We start from the raw sequence: 20,582 nt of genomic DNA, 5'->3' as shown, positions 1-20,582 counted from the left end.
CCGGGTTTACGCCATTCTCCTGCCTCAGCCTCCGGAGTAGCTGGGACTACAGGCGCCCGCCACCTCGCCCGGCTAGTTTTTGTATTAAAATTTTTTAAAAACTTTTTTTCTTATTTTTTGTAGAGACTAGGTCTCACTATACTGCCCAGGCTGTACTCGAACTCCTGGGCTCAAGTGATCCACCCACCTTGGCCTCTCAAAGGGTTGGGATTATAGCCGTGAGCCACTGTGCCCAGCCCAGTTGAAATGTTTTGACTATCGTTTTGTTTTCTAGCTAAAGTAACTTTATATAGATGTTGCCTGCCATCTTCTGTTCATCTTCAAGTATTTTATTTTTCCTAAACCAGATATAGTTGTGTACAGGCAAAAGCAAGGAATTTAGATGATTTAACTGGATTTCTTAGTCAATAGTACCTAATAAAGTGTTTTTTTGTTTGTTTTTAATTAATGACTCCTTTTTGGGTGGGAGAAATGATTATCTATTTTCTATTATGTTTCACCAAGATTCTTAATTTCTACTACCTCTTCTCTTTATCACCAAGGCTCCAGGTAGATGGTGATCCTTCCAAGGCACCCTCTTTCCTTTCCCCAGAAGCAGTACTTTCCCGAGACTGCCTCTTTGGTCTCATTTTCTTTCAAGTCTCTTATTTCATCTAATGGATCTCACACCTCTTCTCACTTCCCTATTCAGGGTGGGGCTTTCTCTTTCTCAGAATTAGCTGTATTCTGCTACCCACTAGGTCCCGCAACCTCTCCTCTTTTTTAGTTTCCACCTCACTCGCCACTTCTCCATGGATTCTGCTAGACTGCAGTGTTGATTTCCCTGCATGCCCATAGACATTTTGCTAGCTATTAATGTATGCTTACATATCAATAAATTTGTATGGCTCTTCTCTTGTTAATCTACTGTTAGTTCAGTTCAGCCAACTCAGTTATCAAACCTTCAAAAGGGAAATTTAAGCTTCCCTGCAAATTGCTGGTTATTATTTAACATTATTATTTGACACAGGGTCTCACTCTGTTGCCCAGGCTGGAGTGCAGTGGTGCAATCACAGCTCACTGTAGCCCTGACCTCCTGGGCTCAAGAGATCCTCCAACCTCTCAGCCTGCTAAGTACCTGGGACTACAGGCGTGTGCCACTATGCCCAGCAACTTCTTTTTATTTTTTATTTTTTTTAAGAGGTGAGGTTTCATCATTTTGCCCAAGCTGGTCTCAAACTTCTGGGCTCAAGCAATCTTCCTGCCTTAGCCCCGCAAAGTGCTGTGATTACAGGCATTAGCCACCATGCCCAGCTGGTATTATTTTTATTAGTGTTCTACCTTGCACTTAAAAGTAAGCTTCTACCTGTCAGTTTCAAGGGCTATCATTTTGCTCCCAGCTAATTCCTAAGAGGCAAACAATCTTATTCTACTTCTCATTCACCCTCCTCTTTTCCTCCCATTTTTTTTTTTTGTGGGTTATTTCTACAATGTCAGACCATGTAATATTTACATACTATTTTATCATCATTATCCCCATCTTTTAATCTTCATGCTACACACAAAATATATTCAATTTGCTCACCACCAGATCTTATGTTGAAGATTTTCCAATCATTTCTTGGTTGTCTGAAATCTGTTCTCTAGTATACCCTTCAGAAGGATTCATGGGAACAATTATAGCCATTTTCCTTGAACTATTTCATATTCATAAATGTTTGTCAATGCCCTGAATTCTTGAAGGGTAGTTTGGTGAGATAGGAATTATTTTATTTCTTTGAATAAATACTTTCTTAATACCTGACATAAAATGTTGCCACCAAAAATCCAATCTGATTTTCTCTGCAAGTGATCTGCTTTTTATTTCCCCCATCAATGCAAAAAGGGTTTATTTTTAAAAATTCAGCAATTTTACAGGACCACATCTCAACGTTAACTGTTGTGGGTTAATTTCTCCAGGTTTACAGGGTGGCTTTCAACATATGTTACATTTAAACCTACTTTAATGTTAAGCGTTCTTGAATTATATTCCTAATAGCTGTTCTGGTCCATTGCTTTGGCTTACTTTATGTGTAAAATAAGTAACATAAAATTTACTGTTTTAAAGTATTCAATAAGTGGCATTAAGTATATTCAGTGTTACATAAACATCACCACAATCCTTTGGCTTACATTTGGGGAACTCCATTTATATTTATTCTGGCTCTCTTTGCCAGTCTTGTCACCTCTTGACTCCTTTTAAAAAATCTTTTTATTTTCTTCATTTTTCTATTTTTCTTATTGTACTTTCTGCGATGTATATGCTCTCTTGGTTTCTTTCTAACATAATTACCATTTTAAACTGTCTCCTTTTTCTTCATCTTTTATTGAGTTTTGTCTGCTCTCATTGCACCTCCTTCTATGGTCTAGCCATCTCACTTTTTTTTTTCCCCCTGAAAACACGGAAAACGGTGAATTTTATTTACTTTTTTATAGTTTCAAGTTTTCTTTTAGATTTGGGGGTACATGTGCAGGTTTGTTACATGGGTATACTGTGTAATGATGAAGTCTGGAGTATGACTGATCCTGTCATCCAGGTACTGGGCATTGTACTCAACAGTTAGTTTTTCAACCCTTATTGCATTCCTTCCCTGCATAGTATTCCACGGTTTATATGTAACCAGTCCATCCCTGATGGACATACAGGTTGATTCCATATCTTTGCTATTGTGACTAGCACTATGATGAACATATGAGTGCATGTATCTTTTTGGTAGAAGAGTTTCTTTTGGATATACACCCAGTAATGGGATTGCTGGTCAAATGGTAGTTCTGAGTTCTTTGAGAAAACTTCAAACTGATTTCCACAGTGGCTGAACTAATTTACAATGCCACCAACCATGTGTAAGTGTTCCTTTTTCTCTGCAGCCTCGCCCACATATGTTGTTTTTTGACTTTTTAATAACAGCCATTCTGACTGGTGTGAGATGATGTCTCATTAAGGTTTTGATTTGCATTTCTCTGGTGATTAGTGATGTGGAACATTTTTTCATCTGTTTATTGGCTACTTGTTCTTTTGAGAAGTATCTGTTGATGTCTTTTGACCACTTTTTAATGGGGTTTCTTTTTTTGCTTGTTAACTTCCTTATAGATTCTGGATATTAGACCTTTGTCAGATGCATAGTTTGCAAACATTTTCTCCTATTCTATAGGTTATCTGTTTGCTCTGTTAATAGTTTCTTTTACTGTGCAGAGGTTCTTTAGTTTAATTAGGTCCTACTTGTCAACTTTTGTTTTTGTTGCAATTGCTTTCGAGGACTTAATCATAAATTCTTTCCCAAGGCTGATGCCCAGAATGTTTCCTAGATTTTTTTCCTAGGATTCTTACAGTTTGAGTTCTTAAATTTAAATCTTTAATCTATCTTGAATTGTATGTGTTGTAGGGTAGAAGTCCAGTTTTAGTCTTCCACACATGGCTAGCCAGTTATCCCAGCACCATTTCTTGAATAGGAAGTTCTTTCTCCGTTGCTTCCTTTTGTCAATTTTGTTGACAATCAGATGGCTGTGGGTGTACAGCTCTATTTCTGGGTTCTCTATTCTGCTCCATTGGCCTATATGGTTTGTTTTTGTACCAGTACCATGCTGTTTTGGTTATTGTAGCCTCAAAGTATAGTTTGAAACAATCTACACATTCAACAGCACTGAATGTGTAGATTGTTTCGGGCAGTATGGCAATTTTAATATTGATTCTTCCAATCTATGAACATGGAGTGTTTTTCCATGTCTTTGTGTCATCAATGATTTCTTTCAGCAGTGTCTTGTAGTTCTTGTATAGATCTTTCACCTCCCTGGTTAGAGGTATTCCTAGGCAGTGTGTGTGTGTGTGTGTGTGTGTGTGTGTGTGTGTGTGTGTGTATGGCTATCGTAAACAGGACTGCATTCTTGATTGGGCTCTCAGCTCCAACATTATTGGTGTAGAAACGCTACCAATTTTTGCACAGTTTGTATCCTGAAACTTACTGAAGTTATCAGTTCCAAGAGCCTTTGGTGGAGTCTTTAGGGTTTTCCAGGTATACAATCAGACCGTCAGCGAAGATAGTCTGACTTCTTTTCCTATGTAGATGCCTTTTGTTTCTCTTGCCTGATTGCTCTGGCTAGAACTTCCTACCTATCTCATGTCTGAGCTATTCTTATTTCTGATTTATGTGGTTCTTTCAAAGATTTCATCTTTTCCTTAAATTCTCTTAGCTTATTCTGAAATATTTAGATTGTCATTTTCATCTGCTTTGTGGCCACATTTTTGGGGTATGTTTTCATAATCTTATGTAATGTTTTATGGCTTATTTTGATGATTTTCTTATAATAATTTAGTATATACATTCCATTTTCCCATATATTTATATAACTATATACTAAAAGGAGGTTCCAGGCTAGGTACGGTGGCTTATGCCTATAATGCTAGCACTTCGGGAAGCCAAGGCAGGAGGATCACTTCAGTCCAGGAGTTTGAGACCAGCCTGGATAACATAGAGAGATGCCATCTCTACAAAAAATTAGCCAGGCATGGTGGCACGTATCTATAGTGTCAGCTACTCTTTAGGCTGAGGAGGGAGGTTCACTTGAGCCTGGGGGGTCAAGGCTGTAGCAAGCTGTGATCATGCCACTGTATTCCAACCTGGGAAACATAGCAAGATCCCATCTCTAAAGAAAATAAAAAGGAGGTTCCTATGTTACTGTATGGACTTGCTGGAGTTTTAAAAAAAAATCTATTTCTTAGTGGAATCTGGTTGTTTCCAGTTTTGGCCAATTACAAATAAGATTGCTATAAATATTTGCAGAGCAGCTAATATAGGTTTTCATTTCACTTTTCATCAGAGAAGCACAATCATCAAAGGGGAAATCAAAACTACAATGAGATACCCCTCCATACCTCATATAAAGGCTAAAAATTTTAACTGATAATGCCACGTGCCGGCAAGGATGAAAAACTACTGGAACTCTCTTATCTTGCTGGTAGATTTCAATCTAGAGTGGGCTTGCTAGATCATGTAATAAGGATATGTTTAATTTTATAACAAACTGTCAAATTGTCTTCTAGGTGGCTGTACTATTTGCAGTCTCACCAGCTAGACTAAGGTTTCTCCTTGTTTTGTATCCTTGCCAGGAAATGTATAGTTTGTTTTGACATTCTGAGTAACAGGTTGTGTACTAGTATCTCACTGTGGTTTTAATTTGCATTTTTCCAATGATGGTGGTTTTAATTTGCATTTTTCCAATGATGGTGGTTTTAATTTGCATTTTCCTAATGACTATTCTATACTTTTTTCATTTAACACAAAATGGTAACCACTTTCCTATGTCATTCAGTCGTCTATGCCACTACCCTTTGAAAATGTTCCTTTTAAAAGACTGAAAAATATAATGATGGGATGTGTCATAATTTAATAAAACCATTCTTCTACCATTAGATATGTTATTTCCAATTTTTCACAAGTACAAAATTACACTGTGATTATAAAGCTTTGATTCTATCTCTACTTCCTTACAAGTTTCTTAGAAAAGGTCAAAAGGTATATGAACTTTTGTTTCTTGATGCATTTTGACAAATTGCTTTCTAAAAAAGTTATACAAGTGTAGTTTTGTACAAACAGTGACTAAGGATTTCTATCTCCCTATATCACATACTATATTATTTTATAGAGGTTTAAGAAATAATTTCATTATTTCTTTAATTACAATTGTTTTTCATGTAAGCCATTTGTTCTTGTTATCATAAGCATATTTATGTAGTTTGTTCATTTTCTATCAGGGTATTGATGTTTTTATTTGCTGATTTCTAAGAGATGAGCACATTCTCCAAAGGTATAGATTACACTTTTCATGTAACGCCTACTAGGCCTACTCTGGCAGCTTCTCACTCCGTTCTTTATTCAACTTGAAATATACTTCAAATGAGCAAACATTTACAAAATGTCAACTGCATACAAAAGACTTTGTTAGACTCCAGAAGGAGTCCTGCCTCCCAAGGAGTTATTTTGTTTCTCACATTATAAAATATGCATACATTAAGAATTTGAGTACAGCAAACCCTTGAACAATGGGGATTAGAGGTACACTCCCTAGCCCATGCAGTCTCCTGCTCCCCCAATAACTAATAGCCTACTGTTGACTAGAAGCCTTACTGATAACATAAAGAATCTATTAACACATTTTGCATTTTGCAAAATATAGAACATTTTCCCATCTGCAGGTGTAGCCGCAGCTTCATGAATTTTCTTTTTTCTTCTTCTTTTTTTTTTTTTTACAATGATCCTTATGTTGGATTCATTTCTCTTGAAATGGCAGGCAAAAGCAGCTTCGGACCTTAATCTACAGTACATATGAAGCATTTAAACTGTTTCTTTTAATGTCATGACTTTTCTCTGCTTCCTGCAGGGACTTCCAGCATCACTAGAGGTACTTTGTATGGGTCCCATGGTGTTATTCAAGGTTTATGGTATTGCACTAATCATGAAAAATACGTGAGAACTGCAAGATCACTTTACACTGCCATGCACAATTTACTGGAGAGATGAGCTGCTCACATGGAGATGATCAGCATCACAGGGCTTTTCAAGCAGATACTCACAGCACTTCACTTCACTACAATAGCAACCAGAGAGACCTACAAAATTATTATGGTAGTACAGTAAGCACCACAGTCATTTACCATGTACTGCAGTCATTTATGCAGTTATGGTTTAATACTGCATCCTTACACTTTACATTTCTCTCCACTACTAATGGTGCCAAGTACAATCTGCATTTGTGTAAGTTTTGGTAAATTTTAATTTTTTTATAAGAGATTTGTGTATATTTTACGGTAGTAAATAAAATATACCAATATCTATATATATAGTATGCATTCATATCTTTTTCTTCGTTTTTTCAATATTTCTAGGCTACATGGCTCATCTGTGAGTTTTTTCAAACTGTCACAAATCTCCAAAAAAAATTTCCAACATATTTAATGAAAAAATGTTGTGTATAAGAGGACCCAAATAGGTCAAACCCATGCTGTTCAAGGGTCAACTGTATAGAGTAAAAAAAGATTGTGATTGAATGAAACCTGTCTATATTTCAAGGAGGCGGTCAGGTGCAGTGGCTCATGCCTGTAATTCCAGCACGTTGGGAGATGGAGGTGGGAGGATCACTTCAGCCCAAGAGATCAAGACCAGCACACATCTTTGGTCCCAGCTACTAGGGAGGCTGAGGTGGGAAGATCACTTGAGCCCAGGAAGTCAAAGCTGCAGTGAGCCAAGATCGCATCACTGCACTCCAACCTACATGACAGGGAGACTTTGCCTCAAAAACAAACAAAAAGGAGGAAGCTGTTGATCTAAGCCTCAGTTACTTTCAAAAGAATGTGGTCTGGACGCAGTGGCTCATGCCTGTAATCCCAGCACTTTGGGAGGCTGGGTAGATCACCTGAGGCCAGGAGTTCGAGACCAGCCTGGCCAACATGGTGAAACCCGTCTCTAATAAAAATAAAAAGATTAGCCGGGCATGGTGGTGGATGACTGTAACCCAGTTACTCAGGACACTGAGGCAGAAGAATTGCTTGAACCCAGGAGGCAGAGAGTGCAGTGAGCTGTGATTGCACCGTTGCACTCCAGCCTGGACAACAGAGCGAGACCACGTTTCAAAAAAAAAAAAAGTGATTTTTGGCTGTGGGAACCATTTCTACAGAGAGAAATGCAAAGTACAAAGTAGGCCCCAGGACTGCAAGTAACAATATAGGCCACAAGCACAGTATTTGAAACGTACAAGTTACCCTACTCTCTCTACAATATAACTGTCAGGAACCTAATAGAACAATTAAAAGCTCATGAAATCCTAACAGCAGTAATATAACTGTTACTTAAAAGTTTTTCCTGTGACAACGTAAAAATGACCTTTAAAAAATTAAGGTAGTGAAATAAAATCCTACTCCTACTACCACTTGCAAATATTGGGTCCCCTACCATAACACATTTCACCCTTCAATTTAAGCATGTACTATAAAACAGTAGGATGTGAAGCAGTCATCTTGGTCCACAAGATACAGCTGCATTAAGAATGGCAGAGCAATATGCTACGGGCATGGGCCCCTGACAACTGTGTGTAGGAAAGCCACCTGATCAGCTCATATTTTTCCATTGGAAAAAATTGTATTAAGGCCACAATTATTTTTAAATTTCTCCATCACAGTAGCCAAACCTCTATCTTAAGTAACAGAAATTCCAAACTGAGGAATGTGGGCTTTGGGAATAATACAATGTCATATAAAATGTTTGGTTTTTTAAATACAGAATGCTTTGCAAATTTGCATGTAATCTTTGCAGAGGAGCCATGCTAATCTCTGTATAGTTCCAATTTTAGTGTATTTGCTGCTAAGGGAGCACTAAGATTTTTTTTTTTTTATTTCCTGGCTCCTAGAAATGATAAAATGTTTTTTATTTTAAAACTTTTTTTTTTTTTTTTCAGACAGAGTCTAGTTCTGTGTGCAGTGGCACAATCACGGCTCCCTGCAGTCTCAAACTCCTGGGCTGAGGTGATCCTACCTCAGCCTCCCAAGAAGCTGGGACTGCAGGCACATGCCTCCATGCCTAGGCGGCTAACCTTTTGTATTTCTGGTAAAGACAGCATTTTACCACGGTGCCCAGCTGGTCTCTATCTCCGGGGCCCGAGCAATCCCCCAGCCTCGGCCTCCAAACTGCAAGGATTACAAGTGTGAGCCACCACGCCTGGCCTAAAATGTTTTTTTAAAAAAGAAAAATAGAAGCTAAATTAAGGCAGTGACCGTGAGAGTAGAAAGATGAAAAGGAAAGGCATTTTGGAGACTGAAGCTACCCAGCTGGACCAAAGAAAAAGGTAAGGATTTGAAGTTTTAAATCTTAACCACATAGAAGATGCCTGTACCCACTTTGGGAGGCCGAAGTGGGCGGATCACTTGAGGTCAGGAGTTCGAGACCAGCCTGGCCAACATGGTGAAACCCTGTCTACACTAAAAACACAAAAATTAGCTGAGTGTGGTGGCGCACACCTGTGGTCCCAGCTACAGGCACAAGAATCACTTGAACCTGGGAGGCAGAGGTTGCAGTGAGCTGAGATCACACCACTGCATACTCTAGCATGGACAACAACAGAGCAAGACTCTGTCTCCAGGAAAAAAAAAAAAAAAAAAAAAAAAAAAAAGATTTTATATGCCTTCAAGAAAACAATGGCAAATACAGCATTATCTCTTGAGGACTCACCTTAGTCATCTAAATTTTCTGCCTTTAAAATTTTTTTGTAAAGACCAAGGATTACGAACCTATCCTTAACATTATTTGTATGTTTAAATTGGATACAATAATAAATTTAATCCAAATTGAAAGTCAAGTTTTCCAGGAAGCAGATTTAACAATTATTTTTCAATTAGGCTAAAAAAAAAAAAAAAAAAAGGTATATCCATACCTCCCAATTACTGCATTCTTTTACTGACTCATTGAACAATTATATTATCTAATATATGCAGTGAATGAGATACCAATGTTTTAGCATTTGTATCTAAATGCTAAACAGCATTATTATTTAGTACTGACTTCCTGTTATTGATGTTTCTTACCCAGAATCTTTTAGCTAATCTTGATAACTTTTCCTGACATGTACTTTAGCTACCAAATCAACACCACTTTATCGATACCTGAATTCTTGCAACTTAGGTTTTATAAGGTTCTTCAATAAAAAAAGGAATTAAAAATTTGTTTTATATTTATTTTTGAGTTTGGGATCTCACTCTATTGCCCAGGCTGAGTGCAGTGGTTGGCTCCCTGCAGCCTCAAACTCTCATCTCCGCCTCCTCAGTAGCTAGGACAACAGGCACATGCCACCACACCCAGCTATTTTTTGGCTTTTATTGTAGACATGGGTCTTGCTGTTCCCCAGGCTGGTCTCGAACTCCTGGCCTTAAGGAATCCTCCCTCCTTAGCCTCCTAAAGCACTGGGATTACAGGCTTTAAGCCATGGAGCCCTGCCCAAAATTAATTTTAAATTCATCAGTTAGGCCCGGTGCAGTAGCTCACACCTGTAATCCCAGCACTTTGGGAGGCTGAGGATGGCAGATCGCCTAAGGTCAGGAGTTCAAGACCAGCCTGGCCAACATGGTGAAACCCCATCTCTACTAAAAATACAAAAATTAGCTGGGCAGGGTGGCTGGTGTCTGTAGTCCCAGCTACTCAGGAGGTTGAAGCAGGAGAATCGCTTGAACCAGGGAGGCAGAGGTTGCAGTGAGCCGAGATTGCACCATTACACTTTGCACTCCAGCCTGGGCGACAAAAACAAACAAACATCAATTATTTTGCTGTTTGTTTTGTTTTTTGGCATTCCTGATGGGAGATGTCTTTATCATGTATTGTTGATTCGGTTGTTCATCAGTTAATGCTAAATAACTGAAATCTAAGCTCAAGGCAATAATATATCGGCTTTCTTTTCATGCAAGTCAAAATGCTAAAATCTACCACAAAATATTGGCCTTTCATCAGCTTGCTCTTCAGATTCAATACATTTTCCCCTGAAATGAAAGGCAATGCATGCCCTCTACTACAATGCTAAAAAAAAAAAAAAAAAAAAAAAGGGAGGAAGGAAAACGAGGTTAAGTCCTGTCTTCTTCCTCCCACCCAAAAAGAGCTCAGAAATTAAGGTGCTTTCCCTAACAAAGCCTCCTCCTGCTCCATGAAGTGACCAAGCATGTCATGGCAGACCCAGAGATAACATATCGTTATCGCGGAAATCAAGATTTGACAAAATTCTTCCTTCACGTCCCGTTCTGCAAGACCACCACTTTCTAGCTTAAAATGAAGGGAAAAAAAAAGACAGCTGCAGGAATGCTTCGCTGCCCGCTAAAGATCAATCTTGCCCAAACGCAGAACTTGACCCCCACTATTACCAAAGGACGGTCTCAAAGAGTAACCCCTGCGACGAGCAAACAGTTTAGCAGCCGCTCCCTCGAAAATGACGGAAGAGGAGGTCTCTTTTGAACCTGAGAATAGTAGTGAGGCACTCCCCTTCCATTACTAGCTTTGCTTCTTTCTCAATCAGGCAGTGCATCAGCTAGTCTCCTTTGTCAAAGGGGCTTGATGGCCAGAATCTTTGTGAGACAAAGATTACTAAAGAGCTCCCCGGAACCAAGGAATGAATGTTAAGGCATCAAAGACCCCGCCCAGCCCCCACAACGACCAACCAAAACCTGGGATCCCTACTATTACCACCATCACAACCACCACCACCGTCACCACTCCTTGCTCTCTCTAGCCAGGGATGAGACTCAGCCCCAGGAAGGAAACCTATCCTTTCCGCAAGTGAGAAGGCGCTGGGTCTCCTCCCTTAGGCCTCTCCTCTACCCCAGTGTTCTCTCCGGACCCCTCCACTACGGCGAGACGCTATGTAAGTTTTCAACCCCCTAGAAGCCCAGTCCCAGCCACACACAAGATGGCAGCCCCACACCTACCGGAGGAAACAGCTGCGCCACCACTCCAGTGATGCCGGCCTCTCGACTACGAGTAACTCCATTGGCCCAGATAGAGAGCGCGAGACAAGCCGAGCGCGCTAGCAGCCAAACGAGAGGCGGCGCGCTCGGGCGCCACTGCGGTGCCAGAGGTAAGCGCGCCGAGTCTCTGAGGCGTGAACCAGTAGGGAGTGCGACCAATCAATGGGCTCCAGGCTGGGTGGTGGGACGGCCGGCGTCCGACTCCTCCCATGTAGTGATCGCTGTAGGTGGGTAGGCCTGGTCTCCGGCTGAGGTTCCGCCGTGCGTTATCCCCGGCAGAGGCGAGGCGGGACTGTTGTGGTTGAGATGAAGGCTAGTAAATGGTGAAGTACTTCCCGGCCAGAGGGCACCTGCGCTCGGGAGGTCTGGGCGGCTTGGCGTCAGAGGAGAGTCCCACCCGCGGAGGAACCCAGCCTCGCCAACGGAGCTGACGGAGCTCACTCCTCAGGTCAGGCGGGTAGCGTAGAAAACGCAGCGGAGCCAGGTGAAACCAAGGCACCGCCGTGGGTGACCCCCGACAGTTCCTCTAGCCGGGCGGTCGGAGGACCTGACAACGCCGCGGAGCCCTTGGCCGCCCGAGCAGGGGCTGGACCCCAGACCTGGCAGCCTCCCTTCTCCCGGCACCCAAGTACAGTCCTGGCTGCAGAAGGGGCGGCGGGCGCACTGAGTTCTCAACCTCCATTTCAGCCTGTCTGTCTCAGGGTGCAGCCTTTATGAGGTGATTCCTAAGCTGCTGGGAACGTGAGGCTGTCAAAGGGGCGGCAGGAAATGGACAGCAGTATAAAACCCAGAAGCAGAACTTGAAGGTTTAACCACTAGCCCATTTCACAGGTAAGCTTACACGAGCCCTTAAATACAGCAAGTTCAGTCATTCATCCAAGATAACTGAATTCAGATTAGATAGTAACACTTCTAACTCGCTATCAGCCACAGCCCGATAAGTAATTAAGTAAGGAAAGATATGTAACTAACTGTGCTCTTTGGCATGTGGAAAGCTGCAGTGAGCTCTGTAAATATTAACGCATGAGGCCAAAGAGAGGAGTAACTTTGAAGAGGTCAAATGGAGTAACCAAAGCATAGGCTCTGAAACCATGCTGCCTGGTTCCTTATTTTGTGTCTGCCACTTACGGTATGACATGCCTTAGCTTCCTCATCAGCAAACGAGCAGCCAGTTTAACCCACATGACTGTTGGGGGATTAAATAAGAACACGTGAAATACTTAGAAGCGTGACTAACCCGTGGTTCTGTGGTTATAATTAAAACGCAAGGAGCCGATAGGAAATGGTCAGTGTGTTTTTAAAGCCTATTTTTAGAAACGAAGAGGGACCATACATTGAAGCAAAGCAGACTGGCTTAATTATTTTGCCAAAATGAAAAAGAAGGGGAAAAAGTTTTTTAAGCCCATTTACTCTCTGAAATATTAACACCAGTTGTCTCTGGATGATGGGATGGTGTTTAAATTTTCTCTTTCATACTTTATTGTATTTTGCAGATTTTCTCCAGGAAACATGTTTCACTTTTGCACGTTCCGTTGTTTTCAAATTTTCAGGTGTGAACGCTGTTGAGAGCTGCTTAAAAACAAAGATATGGGCCGGCGCGGTTGCTCAGGCTTGTAATCCCCATACTTTGGGAGGCTGAGGCGGGCGGATCACCTCAGGTCAGGAGTTCAAGACCAGCCTGGCCAACATGGTGAAACCCCGTCTCTACTAAAAATACAAAAATTAGCCGGGCGTGTGGTGGCGGGCCCCTGTAATCCCAGCTACTCGGGAGGCTGAGGCAGGAGAATCGCCTGAACCCGGGAGGCGGAGGCTGCAGTGAGCCGAGATCACGTCACTGCACTGCAGCCTGGGTGACAGAGCGAGACTCCGTCCCAAAAAAACAAAGCTATGACCGTACGCAGTGGCTCACATCTGTAATCCCATCACTTTGGGAGGCCGGCGGGGCGGATTGCTTGAGTCCAGAGTTCAAGACCAACCTGGGCAATATAGTGAGACCTCATGCCAAAAAAAAAAGTAAAATAAAACTATTACTGAATGTGCTTAAGTGGAAGTATAAATTGGTAGAAACTTTCTGGAAGAGAGTTTGACAATATGCTATAAAAAGCTTTAAAATGAACAATTCCTTTTTGAACATTTATATATACTTAATTTTTAAAAATTAAGTACACTTTTATTACAAAATTGATACCTTGTAGATAAAGAACACAATCCAGATTTTGACCTTGAGTTTTTTCTTGCGTGTCAAGGTTATATTTATCTCATAGAAACAGTTGAGTAGCTTCCCGTATTTTTCCTGCTTGGAAGTTCGTATATAATAAAACTTCTCCATTCTTTGAAAGTTTTGTAGAAGGAATGTTCCCTCACTCCTCTTCCTTCCTACTCCTGCTGGAGACTTTGGTACAGAGCTGTCAAGTGTTTTTTAATACTTAGACCTTTTAATACTGTTACATATTCTATATAGGTGAATATATACGTTTGTATTTTTTTAGTGGAAAAATACCATAGTACATAATTCTGCAGCTTTATTTCTTGACATTGGTTTTGCAGCCTGTACATGTTATTTATAGGTCATTATGTTATTTATGGATCGTTTCTTTTAGCTGCTGCATAGTGTTCCAGTGTATGACTGAATTGATCTGTTAATACAAAATATTTCTCTTTGTCTCTTTTACTGGTCTTTTTGTTAAATCCTATTTTGTTTGATGTGTGCTGTATAGCACATTTTATTGCCATTCTCTTGAGAACATTAGGTTTCCAGTTTTTTGCCATACAACAATGCTGCAAGGAAAATCTTTGTGTTTTCTTGTGCACATGTACTATTTGTCAAGGATATTATACGTAAAAGTGGAATTGCTTGGTTTTAAGCTGTGAGCATTTTTAGTTTTAATAGGTCTTACTAAATTTGCCTCCAAAATACCTCTACTAATTTACACGTTCCACAGGTAGGTTATGAGAGTTAAGTTTGTCTACAGTTTCCTCCCACAAGAAGTATTTTGGGTGTAGGGTTCTATACATTTTTTGGATTAAGCTTGTTAATTTGTCATTTAAATCCTTTATACCCTGGTTTTTTGCCCACTTTGTTAGTTTCTTGATTTGTTACTTTCTTATCAAATTGTGGATCTGTGCATTTTCCTTTTATTTAAATTTTGCTTTATATATTTCAGAGTGATGTTATTTGTACATAAAAGTTCATGAATATTAAATCTTACAGTGAATTGTTCTGTCAACATTGATTTTCATATTCAACTCTTATTTAATATGAATGTTTCTTCTTATAGTTGCAGATATGTCTTTTTCCAGTCTCTTCATTTTCAGCCTTGCTGTGACATTTTGTGTAACTTAAGTGGGTCTCTTATTTTAAAATACCATATCTAGGTTTTGCTTGCCATCCAATCTGAGAGTCTGTCCTTTAATAGGTAATTCACCTTTATTGTGATTACTGACATATTTTGACCTTACTCTTGTCATTATTTAATATGGTTCTCTTTGTATCTTTTATATCTTATTTTTCCACTTGTTTTTTGAGACACAGTATTGCTCTGTCGCCCAGGTTGGAGTACAGTGGCATGATCTTGGCTCACTGCAACCTCCACCTCCCGGGTTCAAGCACTTTTCCTTCCTCAGCCTCCCAAGTAGCCCAGATTACAGGTGCGCACCACCACACCCTGCTAATTTTTGTATTTTTATTAGAGATGGGATTTTGCCATGTTGGCCAGGCTGATCTCAAACTCTTGACCTCAGGTGATCTGCCCACCTCGGCCTCCCAAAGTGCTGGAATCACTTTTATTTTTAACTGGGATTAGCCCCAAGTTTTCTTTGTTCAGTTTTTTTTTTTTTTAGTAGATTAACTTCTTTACATTTCAACATAGTTCTTAAATTTATGTATTCCTAACAAAGTGTACATTTAGTCAGTATCGATATGGCCCCTGTAAAAAGAATTTAGCATGCTTCTGCTTTGCTTTCTGTCATCTTGAAACAATCCCTTCCATCTCTCCTCCAAAAAAGAATATAGTCTCTCATTATATCTTTAAGAATTTTTTTTTGTTATTAAATTCAGTTTATGTTTAACATTAATGTGTTTTACTCATTTATTTGCTCACTAATGCTGCTTATACCTCAGTGCTTTCTTGTAGGTTCATTTTTCATCGTCAGATATTTCTTTCACAGTCTCTGAGTGACTCTTCGAATGTCTGTAAATGTCTCTTTTTTCATCTTTAGTATGGAAAGATAGCTTGGCTGGATATAGAGTTCTGGGTTCATACTGGTTTTTCTTTAACATTTTGCATCTGACATTTCTGATGAGAAATCTCATTACTAGTCTGATACACCTTCCTTTTAGATAGTCTACATTTTTCTGGAAACATCTAAGACTTTGTGGTTTTGATATTCTGAAGTTATTCATGGTTTGTCTAGCGATGTGTATTAAGAATTTTATCCTGGTTGGTACTCAGTGGATTCAGTTTGCTTATGTGTTTTCCAGTTCTGAGAAATTCTTGGTCATTATTGCCTCCTCTCCATTTTCTCAGTTTTGTGCCTCTTGTTTCTTTGCTCTGGGTTCTTGGTGAATTACTCAAATCAGTCTTCCAGCTTATTAAGTGGCTCTTCATGTGAGTCTGTTCTGTCATTCAGTCATCTATTGAGTTTATTTCAACAACTGTTTTTATATCCAAGATATCTAATTGACTTTTTTCCAAAATTGTATGTTATTTCGTGGATGAGATTTCCTTCTTTAGCTCAGTCTCTTTCATAGTGTAGCCTTCTTCAGATGTTTGAGGACTCTTAGTTGTGCATTCATCTCCTCTGAGAGGATTCCTGCCCATAGTTTTGCTGCTGTGATTGTGGTTGCCATCATCTCTATAGCTTCCCATCTGTTTCCTTTCCCCAGAGAGGCCTCACAGACTTGGCCCTTAGAGAGCTCCGTTTTTGTTTTCAGCATGGCTATATATATATTTTTTAAATCTCCTAACATTTCCATGGTTTGGTGTAGAAGTGGCGGAAGAATTAACTGTATCTTGGCTAACATCTTGAGAATTTAAATTGTTGATCTATTTTTGACCTGTTATTCTATGTCTAGATATGTTATCCTAGGGAAATTGCCAGAGATATGTATAAAGTATATTTATTTTATCATTATTTATTATACTAAAAATTAATCTATAAAGGAAAACAATCTAAATAATTGAATATAGAGGTTTATATTACTAATCAATATTTTATTAAAATTTAATTATTAAAATATTTAATGTACTATAATGTATGGGTTATTGACCAAAGTATGTTGTACAGCCAGTCGTGTTAAAATATTAATGATGGAGGAAATACAGGAAATGTTTTTAATGAAAGATTATAAAAAATTATATATACTGCAATCCAAATTTTGTTTTAAAACTACATTCTGAAGTAATAACAATAATTGCCAATATTCCTTGAATCTTTCATATGTCAGGCACTATACTATGTAATTAAGTCTTGTCCTCAGAACAACCTGTGAGGTAGTTAGTATTATCCCCTTTTTAAAAGTTTTTATAAAAGACTTACAAAATGGAGATAGTTTAATTGTCAGTAATGTAAATACTAACAAATATATTAAATATGGGTGATAGGATTGGTTGGGCCTTCTCTAATATTTCTAATTTCGATACTTTACGTATTTTTTCCAGATAACATATGTTTTTTGTAATGGTTCATGCTGTTTTAGAAGATCAAGCTGTTATAGCAATATCTTATTTCCTTTTATATCTATAGTCCTTTACAAATATGCACTATTTTTTATTGTTTTCCTTGCAGAGTATTTCATCCATTTGTGGACCAAAAGATGGAGTTGGTTTTTATTTTTACAAAGGTAATGTTCATGATCTGATACCACTACAAATGTTCACGTGATGAAGATTCATGGACTTGTCTTTTGGTTGGACTGTCACTCATTTCTGAAAGTTTCTTCAGCCACAATTTCTATTTGAAAATTCAAGTACCAAAGGATACCAGGTTTAGAATGGTATAATGATGTATTCTGTCTAAGGACTGCAAATTTTATAGAGACCACGGTTGGATTCCAGTGATATTCTCCAATCAAAGTGATTTGATAAACCTAATTTTGAAGCATTTTATATTTATAAACGACATCAAGAAATGGGAGAAAAAAATGGTAGGTTGAAGAACACATTGTTACACTTTATGTTTAAAAGTATATAGACAATGTAAGCTGATGTGGAATTGTCAAGGTTTTGCATTGCAAGGAACTTTTCTAAATTAGAGGGAATTAAGGGTTTATTCTCATATAGCCACCAATTTTGACTGTCTTTATCATTAATTGTGAAAATAATTAACTGGTTTTTGAAAACCTTTTTTTTCTTTTTTTTGAGATGGAGTCTCGCTCTGTCACCCAGGCTGTAGTGCAGTGGCACAATCTCGGCTCACTGCAACCTCTGCCTCCCAAGATCAAGTGATTCTCCTGCCTCAGTCTCCTGAGTAGCTGGGATTACAGGCGCGTGCCACCATGCCCAGCTAATTTTTTCTATTTTTAGTAGAGATGGGGTTTCACCATGTTGGTCAGGCTGGTCTCGAACTCCTGACCTCATGATCCGCCTGCCTTGGCCTCCCAAAGTGCTAGGAGTACAGGCGTGAGCCACTGCACCTGGCCAGAATACTTTTAGTGTTACAGAAAAATTGAGAGGATTGTAGAGTTCCAGTAACCTAGTACCCAGGTTTATCTGTGATTAACATTTTACATTTGGATACTACATTTGTTACAATTAATGAACCAATATTGGCATATTATTATTAACTGAAGTCCATAGTGTGTTCACGTTAGTTTTTACCTGATGTCTTTTTCCATTCCAAGATCCCATCTAGGACACCGCATTACATTTACTTGTCATGTCTGCTTAGGCTCCTCCTAGCTGTGATAGTTTGTCAGACTTTTCTTGTTTTTGATTTTTTGGGGATTTTGTATCCGAATATTTTGTAAGATGCCCCTCTGTTGGAATTATTGTCTGATATTTTTCCATAATTTGACTAGAGTTATGGGTTTTGGGGAGTGTGATCTCTGAGGTAAAATGTCATTTTCATCACATCACATCAGAGGAACATGCTGTCAGCATGATTTCTCAGAGTTGATATTGAGCTTGATGAACGGAGCTTGAGCTGGCTAAGGTAGGTGAGATTCTCAAATTTCTCCACTGTGAAGTTACTCTTTTTCTCCTGTTCCCTGCTATACTCTTTGGAAATAAATCACTATAGGCAGCCCACACTTAAGGAGTGGGGATTTTTGCCTTCCCTCCTTAAGTGTGGAATATCTACATTAATTATATTTGGAATATTTCTGCAGGGGAGATTTATCTCTATCTCTTCTTCCCCATTTATTTATTCAGTTAATCATTTATATCAGCATGGACTCATGGCTATTTATTTTATACTTTGAGTTACAAGTCAGTACTACTTTATTTATTTTGTTTTTCAAACTGTCCCCAGTTAGGCTATTGGGAGCTCTTTTAGTTGGCTCTTTTTTTGTTGTTTTTTTTTAGATGAAGTCTCACTCTGTTGCCCAGGCTCGTGTGCAGTGGCGCAATCTTGGCTCACTGCAACCTGTGCCTCCCGGGTTCAAGCAATTCTCTTGCCTCAGCCTCCTGAGCAGCTGGGATTACAGGTGTGTGCCACCACGCCCAGCTAATTTTTGTATTTTTAGTAGAGACAGGGTTTCACCGTATTGGCCAGGCTGGTCTCGAACGCCTACCTCAAGTGATCCACCTGCCTCAGCCTCCCAAAGTGCTGGGATTACAGGCGTGAACCACCATGCCTTGCTCGGTTGGCTCTTGTTTCCCTTTGATATACCCTCATCAGTGTAGGTATTTTTTATTTGTCTTTGTTTTATAACAATTCCCTAATATTTTTTGGCACTCAAAGATTGCTCTAGATTCATCTTGTGTATTTCTTGCCCATCTTAGAGTCAGCCTTTTCTTGAATAACCTGTCGATATTTTTATCGGAAAAAGGTATTAGAAACCAAGATCTGGATGATAGGTGTATTTGTTGTTACTGGAGTGTCCTTGTTTATAGGCCCTTTCAGCTGGCAGAGCAAGGAAGTGTGTATATATATATATACACACACGCACACACACACAAACATATATACATAGCTCATGGATATAAATATTTCTATATGTAACTGTTTGTATCTGCCTTAAGCTAAACATGAAATTATGCTGATGTTTCCAACTCTATTACCACATGAATCATTCTAGTCTCCTCTCCTTATCTGTATGCTCCCACTCCAGTAGTAAAAAACTTAGTTCCCATCGCCCACCATCCGTTTACTTAATCGTTCAATTCCAGTATATATACCTTGGCTGGGCACCGTGGCTTATGCCTATAATCCCAGCACTTTGAAAGGCCGAGGCCAGGAGTTAGACCAGCCTGGTAAACATGGCAAAATCCTGTCTCTACTTAAAAAAAAAATAGTAATACAAAGTGGCACACACCTATGTATAATCCGAGCTATTCCAGAGGCTGAGGCATGACAGTTGCTTGAACCCACAAGGCAGAGGTTGCAGTGAGCTGAGATCATGCCACCGTATTCCAGACTGGGTGACAGAGCAAGACTATCTCAAAAAAAAAAAAAAAAAGAATTTTAACCCATCCCCAGGTGGGAAAATACTTTATCAACTAGAGTACAGTAAGTAAGTATGTGCAGTTACTTTTACCTTTATTTTTACAGACTCCACTCATTTCCAGGGTTACTTAGATCAGTACCTTTTCCACCCAGCCCTTGGTGAAGTTGTTTATATGTTTGTAATACAGTTAGATTCTCTTCATAGTCTGCATTCCTTATTGAGATCTGTGACATCCTAAATGATTTTTAAAATTTGCGTACATTAAAGTTCATTGTTTACTCTTTAAAATTCTGTGGGTTTTTACAACTGCATAATATCGTACATCTGTAATTATAGTATCATACTCAATAGTTTGAGTGCCTTTAACATAGTTATAATGTGTGGATTGTTATACAGATCATAGTACTGATTTCACCAGACTGTGATCTAAGCCAGTGGTTCTCAATTTTTTTTTGGTCTCAGGATGAC

At 39.2% G+C, this 20,582-nt stretch overlaps 2 protein-coding genes across 4 annotated transcripts in view; one reads left to right on the top strand and one right to left on the bottom strand.

Moving 5' to 3' along the window:
- Positions 1-11,828, bottom strand: part of CAB39L (calcium binding protein 39-like) — a 138,595-nt gene extending 126,767 nt beyond the window's left edge. For all 3 annotated transcript variants that reach the window (XM_011939415.1, XM_011939426.1, XM_011939405.1), the window contains exon 1: positions 11,468-11,828. The gene's annotated coding sequence lies outside the window, so the exon portion shown is untranslated. The remainder of the gene's footprint in view (positions 1-11,467) is intronic.
- Positions 11,634-20,582, top strand: part of SETDB2 (SET domain, bifurcated 2) — a 51,100-nt gene continuing 42,151 nt past the window's right edge. Inside the window, exons 1-2 of the mRNA XM_011940523.1 lie at positions 11,634-12,337; positions 17,294-17,651. Coding sequence (XP_011795913.1) covers positions 17,636-17,651 — 16 coding nt within the window. The 5' untranslated portion in view covers positions 11,634-12,337; positions 17,294-17,635. The remainder of the gene's footprint in view (positions 12,338-17,293; positions 17,652-20,582) is intronic.

This window comes from Colobus angolensis, unplaced genomic scaffold, assembly GCF_000951035.1.
Source record: "Colobus angolensis palliatus isolate OR3802 unplaced genomic scaffold, Cang.pa_1.0 Scaffold101, whole genome shotgun sequence".
In the NCBI taxonomy this organism is placed as follows: Eukaryota; Metazoa; Chordata; class Mammalia; order Primates; family Cercopithecidae; genus Colobus; species Colobus angolensis.
This window is presented reverse-complemented; position numbering and strand designations above follow the sequence as displayed.